The 8,010-nt window shown below is 40.6% G+C and overlaps 1 protein-coding gene across 1 annotated transcript in view; it reads left to right on the forward strand.

Annotated features, from left to right (window-relative positions):
- The window catches only part of NDNF (neuron derived neurotrophic factor), a 40,465-nt gene extending 34,788 nt beyond the window's left edge, over nucleotides 1-5,677 (forward strand). Inside the window, exons 3-4 of the mRNA XM_006747072.3 lie at nucleotides 1,592-1,716; nucleotides 3,628-5,677. Coding sequence (XP_006747135.1) covers nucleotides 1,592-1,716; nucleotides 3,628-5,021 — 1,519 coding nt within the window. The 3' untranslated portion in view covers nucleotides 5,022-5,677. The remainder of the gene's footprint in view (nucleotides 1-1,591; nucleotides 1,717-3,627) is intronic.
- The last annotated feature ends 2,333 nt before the right edge of the window (nucleotides 5,678-8,010 follow it).

An 8,010-nucleotide genomic window follows, 5' to 3' on the forward strand; every position in this document is an offset into this window, starting at 1 on the left:
TTATCTTTTATCCCTAATCGTAAATGCCTCCATATGAAAATGTTGAGTTAGAGGGACTCCCTGCTGTTTTATATGTATAATGAATACCTTGTGGAATGCAAGAATTGTTTTGTCATTGGTTGCCTATGGCCTGTATTTAAGTTAGTAAGACACAGTTACTTTAGGAAATAAGCTACTTCCTTGTTTGAAACGAGAACAGAAGGTAGTAGATGAACTGACACATTGATTTCGGCTTCAGCAGTTAGCTCTGCTACCCACATAAAAATCTAACCCTAGAAGTTTTGAACACTTTTTTACTTCCATGATACCAAACAAAATATTTTGTTGTACCTATTTCTTTGTAATATAGATGGGTTCAGTTGTGTGTGTATTGTTAATATATCCCATGCGCCCTGGCCAAAGGAGCAAAATTCTACTGTCCCGAAAGTAGACTGAATTGAAAATTAAGCCATCTGACACTTGTCTTGAAAGATGCTTATGATACATAAACTTCCTACCCAGTAAATAGTATAGTTATTTTGTCTAGATGACATCTAACTTTATTATTTTATGAACAAGTTGTTTTTACTTTTATAGAGTCTTTGTCTTCCCACTGCCTGACCCCTACCCTCCTTCTTTTAATTCTTATTTGAATGGTGAGGGGGGAAAGTGCTGATAGTGCCATTCAGATTCTGTATCTTTAGATAGAAACAGACTTGAGGTGTAAGTCTCCTGGAGCTGGAACAATAGGGTTGGTGTTAGGATTCTTGGGTTCTATTCATTAATTTAGTAATTGATCATTCAAAAATATTTATCAAGTACCTACTACATGCAGAAATCAGTGCTAAGTGCTGGAATACAATGACAAGGCACAGGAACTCTAAGTGGGCCTTTGTAGAGAAAATGACAATCAAATAATACAAATATATCGTCACAAATTTTAATACGTGCCCCAGGTGAAAAGTACAGGACGCTCTGAGAGTATACGAGAACCAGACCCAGAATTAGGAGTCAGAAAATGCAGCCCTGAATTCAGAAGTGACACTTAAATATGAGTAAGGGCAAAGGGGAGCATTTCAGGCATATGAAACAACATCCCAGAGGTGCCAATATGGGGTAGATTCTGGGAAACTAGGGGAGTCCCATGTGATTCAAGCACAGAAGAGGAGAGGCCAGTGAGGTAGGCAGGGGCCCCATCACTGAGGAAGTTTTAGACTCTGCAAACAATTAAGGACTTTTCCCCAAAAAGCTGAAGTCTAAAATACTCATCAATTCATCCAACAAATATTTATTAGGAATTATTTTAGTCTCTAAGTCTTCATCAATGAACTGAATGCCCTGCCCTCTTATAGCTTGCATTCTAGTGAGAGGAGATGGAAAAATAAAAAGGTAAACAAAGAAATAGATAATATGTCAGGTAGTGATAAGTGCTGTGAAGACAAATGAAGAAGTGTGAAGGAGAGCTTCATGGGTAGGAAGGTGATATTTCCCATAAAGGGTCAGAGTAGGTCTGTTAAATGAATAAAAACAAAACCAGTGATTTTTCTAGTGACTCTTGATTATAAGTCCTAGCAAGAATGATCTCAGTCTGAATTGGTCCACTTCCCCACAGGTATTTCTTCGTGGTTGAAGAAGACAATACTCCATTATCAGTCACAGTGACTCCCTGTGATGCACCTTTAGAGTGGAAGCTGAGTCTCCAAGAGCTGCCAGAGGAGGCAAGCGGGGAAGGCTCCGGTAAGCAGCATGCTAAGTCTGGCCCCAGACTGCTCAATGGATAGCTAAAAGACCTATGACATAGACTGCCTTTGGTCTGTAAGAAAAACCAGCATGGATGCACAGGTGAAGACGCTGGAGACTTTGCAATGGGGATGAGAGAAATGGGGGATGGCACCGAATGATGGTGATCTTGGTAAAATAAACAGTTAAGGGAGACAGACGCGGAGCCTGAAGGAGTGAGGAAAATGGAAAGGTTTGGACTACCCTCTCCAGCTGTGGTTTGCAATCCCACCCAAACACTGGAATTAACACTGGGGGCTTTATAAACTACCGATGCCTGGATCCCACCCTTAGAGGTTCTTATTCAGTTGTCCTGGAGTGTGATCTGGACACTGGGACTCTTAAAATCTCCCCCTAGGTGATTGCGGTATGCAGCCAAGATCTCTGGGGAGTAAAGGGTGGCACCAGAAAGAGGAGTAAAAAGGCACTGAGCACTGTTGAAAGACCAGGATGACAAGAAAGTCAGTAAGAGGGCTATGTTAGGCATTTAAAGAAGATGCAGATGGTGCAAAGCAAATACCAAGATACAGGGAAATGAGAAGAGTCCATATGAGGCCCTGGGGTGACCTGCTCCCTTTAAGGGGTGAAGGGATCATAGCTTAAAGGTGAAGGCTTGGTGACTGGTGCCACGCAAAGGATGCTAGCAAGATGCGCTACTTGTAGGGATAAGATGACAGAGAGTTGTAACTAGGAAAAGATGGGAAGTATGTCATCAGGGGAGACAGAGAATAAATAACTGCATGAGATTGTTCATCTCATGGTTTGGGAATATGAAATTCTATATCCCTCACTCAACTTGCAGCAATAAGCTGAACAAGATACATTCCCACACTGGCTACTCAATCTTTCACTAAGTCCTGTAAACGTATCTGGCATCTATATGATATCTGATATTAACAATAAAAAGACAGAAAAAAATAGTTTGGTTTCAATTCTTTCCTTCTATTATTCCTAGGCATGTGTTCTCTACACTGAAAATTAGTTACTCTTACTGGTGCTTTATATTCTATATTTTAATGAGAGACTGTCCTGTCCTAGTAACAAGAGTAAAAGTAGTGAAATGGCTGGTCATCAAAATGCAATCAGATTGAATCATTTTGATAAGCAGACTGACAGTAGGGATTAATCTCTAAAAGGTTTACAGTCTCTGACCTGAAACTTCCAATAACTGGAGTCTATCCTGAAGCCTAAATTTAAATATATACATTTTATATATATATTTTATATATATATAGGCATTATCTTAAATTGTCAAAAATTGACCAACAGTATTATTTATATATTTATGAAAACATTGTTTTTTAAAAATTTTTATTTTATTATATAATAATAATATTAAGTGAGAAAGACAGGATTCAAGATGGAGGTTTGTCTGGGAACATATATGTATGAGAATAAATGTTACTAAGTTATAGAGAAAGATGAAAAAGAATACCAGTTGCATAAAAATATGTAAACGACTGAATGGAAATGAATCAAAATATTAATGGATGATTTTTTATCTTGTTCTCTTTCTCTATTTCCCAGTTATCTACTGGGAACATTATAATTTTTTAAATTTTTATTTATTTATTTATTTTAGAGAGAGAGCACAAGTGGGGAGAGGGGCAGAGGGAGAGGAAGAGAGAATCCCAAGCAGACTCTGCGCTGAGCCTGGAGCCTGACTTGGGGCTCAGTCCCACAACCCAGAGATCATGACCTGAGCGGAACTCAAGAGTTGGATGCTTAACTGACCAAGCCACCCAGGCGCCCCACATTATTATTTTTATAACGGAGAATAAAGAAGATAGTTTCGAAAATAGGATTTAAGGTCGGCAAGCCACAGTACATACCCTGACATGTAGCTTGTGTTTTTCTCGTGTCTTCTAGGTGACCCAGAGCCTCTGGAGCAGCAGAGGCAGCAGATCATTAATGAGGAAGGCACAGAATTATTCTCCTACAAAGGCAACGATGTGGAGTATTTTATATCTTCTAGTTCTCCATCTGGTTTATATCAGTTGGAGCTTCTTTCAACAGAGAAAGACACGCATTTCAAAGTCTATGCCACCACAACTCCAGATTCTGATCAGCCCTACCCCGAATTACCTTACGACCCAAGGGTAGATGTTACCTCCCTGGGACGCACCACGGTCACTCTGGCCTGGAAACCGAGCCCCACGGCCTCCTTGCTGAAACAACCCATTCAGTACTGTGTGGTCATCAACAAAGAGCACAATTTCAAAAGCCTCTGTGCAGTAGAAGCCAAACTGAGCGCAGATGACGCTTTCATGATGGCTCCAAAACCCGGTCTGGACTTCAGCCCCTTTGACTTTGCCCATTTTGGGTTTCCTTCAGAGAATTCGGGTAAAGAACGCAGCTTCCTAGCAAAGCCTTCTCCAAAACTGGGGCGGCACGTCTACTCGAGGCCCAAGGTCGACATTCAGAAAATCTGCATCGGAAACAAGAACATCTTCACCGTCTCAGATCTGAAACCCGACACCCAGTACTACTTCGATGTCTTCGTGGCCAACAGCAACAGCAACATGAGTACGGCGTACGTGGGCACCTTTGCCAGGACCAAGGAGGAAGCGAAACAGAAGACGGTCGAGCTAAAGGACGGGAAAGTTACGGATGTGTTCGTCAAACGGAAGGGAGCGAAGTTTTTACGGTTTGCGCCAGTCTCTTCTCACCAAAAAGTCACTTTCTTTATTCACTCCTGTCTGGATGCTGTTCAAATCCAAGTGAGGAGGGACGGGAAACTTCTTCTGTCTCAGAATGTGGAAGGTGTTCGGCAGTTTCAGCTTCGAGGAAAGCCCAAAGCGAAGTATCTCATCCGCCTGAAAGGACACAAGAAAGGAGCGTCGATGCTGAAAATACTGGCTACCACAAGGCCCAGCAAGCAGCCCTTTCCCTCTCTTCCTGAAGACACAAGAATCAAAGGCTTCGACAAGCTCCGCACCTGCTCTTCGGCCACTGTGGCGTGGCTGGGCACTCAGGACAGGAACAAGTTCTGCATCTACAAAAAGGAAGTGGACGACAGCTACAATGATGACCAGAAGAGAAGAGAGCAAAACCAATGCCTAGGACCGGATACAAGGAAGAAATCGGAAAAAGTCCTCTGTAAATATTTCCACAGTCAGAACCTACAGAAAGCAGTGACCACGGAAACAATTAAAGGGCTTCTGCCGGGAAAGTCTTACCTGCTGGATGTGTATGTCATAGGGCATGGGGGGCACTCGGTGAAGTACCAGAGCAAAGTCGTGAAAACCAGGAAGTTCTGTTAGTTACCTCGTCTGGAGAGATGCTATTCCATAGACCTGCAGGAGAGACATGGAATCACTTTAAGGATAGACTGACTAATCCCACGGCTGAGAGAAGTGGTGACCGGTCGTCAGACCATGGAGGGAAGGATATCAACTTGTGTATGTTGGGGTTTATATGAGTAACTGTGGAGAAGACTTGGTGTCTAGTGAGCCTCAGTGGTACCTAGTGTGCGTCTGCTGCCCGCTGCTGTCAAAGCGACAAGGCATCTGGAAGGAACCGCCATCCCTTGTTTTGACCACTGCATGAACTGCTTCTAAATTATTTTATTACATGAAAGTTTAAAATATGCCATTCATTGCACACATCCACAAATGCAAATCATTCCTCTCTATAGATGCTAGGATATATATAAATTATTTTATAAAGTCTTGTTTTAAATGTCAGTGTTTCTATGATTGTAAACTATTAAATTCTTTTCCTGTTAAAGTACAGATCTAATCTAAGTATATAATTAAGTGGACAGCCCTCTAGCCAGTTATATTGCTATTGTAAATTCTTATCTGTTGAGTAAAATGTTTAAATACTGTATGTATCTCATGTACAAAGTTGACATACATTATATCCATGTACATAAAATTAAAGATATTAGATTATATACTGTTCATTTTCCCAAGCAGCTACCACGGTGTATTCAATTTCTGTTCTGTTCATAAAACTGCGCCCTTATATAATTTGGCACTGGAATCGACCCTTTTTGTAAGGGTCGAGACAGCATGGTAGAGAGAGCATGCTGCCTCTCTCTAAAGTTACTGTGGCATTAGAGATAGTTACTACAGTTTGCTTTTGGACGCTGAATTGGAGCCAGGTATTGTGAGAATTGAAGGAGTTCCAACAGACTTGTTTTAAAAGGATAGGCTAAGCCAAACACTGCAGCTCAATAAGGATTCAACAAGTCGTTCTTAACAGCCAGAAATATATTACATTTATTTTAAAAATAAGCATCTAGGGCGCCTGGGTGGCTCAGTTGGTTAAGCGACTGCCTTCAGCTCAGGTCATGATCCTGGAGTCCCGGGATCGAGTCCCGCATCGGGCTCCCTGCTCAGCAGGGAGTCTGCTTCTCCCTCTGACCTTCCTCCTTCTCATGCTCTCTGTCTCTCATTCTCTCTCTCTCAAATAAATAAAATAAAATCTTAAAAAAAATAAATAAATAAAAATAAAAATAAGCATCTATTCTAAGTACAAAATTGGGATATCCCAAGTATTTTCCATCTGCTTGAATATTAGCAAGATAACGATTTCAATGTCTATCTGAAGCAATCTAGCAATCACCAGTTAGGACTTTATTTGGTAATGAGGAGACAACAGAAGCTACCGTTTTGATAACATTAACAGTCCGATACTTTGATTTTTCACAAATTTTTACAAAGTAATTTAGGCGTAAGATGAAATTTAGGCAAATAATAACAGAAACCATTTAGCAAAGACTGCACAAAGAACACCTTTAGATAATTTCATTCTCCACAGTTCTATACGTGAGCTGTCATGAGAACATTAGATCAGGATTCAGAAGACAGTAGAATTTGCAATCACCTAAGCTATATAACTTTAAGAAAATCTGTGAACTCCCACTGTCCCCCTTGCCCATTTATAAATTGGGTAGTGACAGATTTGGATAAGATGACATCAGAAGATACTTGGTATTATAAGACATTGTCTTTCATAGAATTCTATGATTCTGAAATTACAAAGTGCTCCTGTAACTCCAAGTGGGGACAGATGCAATCTCTTGACCTCTACATTGTCCCCTACAGGCTGGCACCACCTTCATGTGGCGGGCATGCGTCAGTGGCATTCCTACGGAGCGTAGCTTCGCTATGGCTGAGGCAGTGTATGTGGTGGTCGTTTTGAAAGGTCCTCTGATCAGCTGAGGATACAGTAGCTCCCCTAAAAATCCATCATCCAATTCCTCTGCGTTATGATGTCAAAAGAAAATTGATCGCATGTCTATAAAACAGTAATGACACCTGAAAGAATGTTTAAAAAGAAAAAAAGGACATGTGCCCAGTGGCCATGTAGCCAATCAACCTGGAAGGAGAACTTTAAAATTGACAACATCCCAGAGATGTTACATCCTAAGCTACAAACGTGGTGCATCTGGAAGGAGAATTTACTTTCTCCTATTACTCACAAATATGTTATTATAGAGCAGTGTGCTAAATGGAATGACAGTGGATCAAAGAGTTATTGCAGCTTCTGAAGGCGATGGACTTACTCTCAGATATTGCTTAATGCCTGCGAACCCCTGGGAACCCAGCCAAGTCAATTCAACCAAGCTTTTACCTTCAGCCAGCTGTGATGGTGGTTTCTACATAGTCTGGATAAATTTGAGAATTCTTTCATGGCCCCAGTGAAATTTGCCTTTTAGAACTCAAAGGAAAATTAAATAAACATTGTGAAACTTCTCTCTCTCGTAAAGAAAGGGAAAAAACCTATTAAAAATAAAGACCTCATTTACTAATGTGTTAGATTTTTAGGAGCACTCGGGTGAACTGGAGACAAGAAAGAGAAACTTGTTCTTAATTAACAAAGAACTAGAAAGTCGCTAATATAAAAGCACCACCTTGTCTTCGTTAAAATCCTAGGATAGCTGTTTTGAGAACAGGGCGTTTAGAATCCCAAGGATAGTCACAGTATCATCGAAGAGGGAAGAATCTTTGAGGACATTCAGTTCAAGGGCACAATCTTTATTTTTCATGTGCAAAAGAAATTGAAGACCAAAGAAATAAAGTTCTCATAGTCGAAACAGATAAGTAGTGGAATTGCCCAGATTCCAAAATACTTACTGAATACAAATCACTAATTCTTGGGGGAGGAGGAGAGTCACTTGTGGGCCATTTTCCAAAAGGACATAATTTTTTTGTCTTATTTATTATTGCAAAGCAACTTATTCTTAAAGGCCATTTCAGATTTTCTTAAGAATGTGTGTGTAACCTATAACTGACAACTTCA

Source organism: Leptonychotes weddellii, chromosome 2 (genome assembly GCF_054177405.1).
Source record: "Leptonychotes weddellii isolate Sample4059 chromosome 2, ASM5417740v2, whole genome shotgun sequence".
Lineage (NCBI taxonomy): Eukaryota > Metazoa > Chordata > Mammalia > Carnivora > Phocidae > Leptonychotes > Leptonychotes weddellii.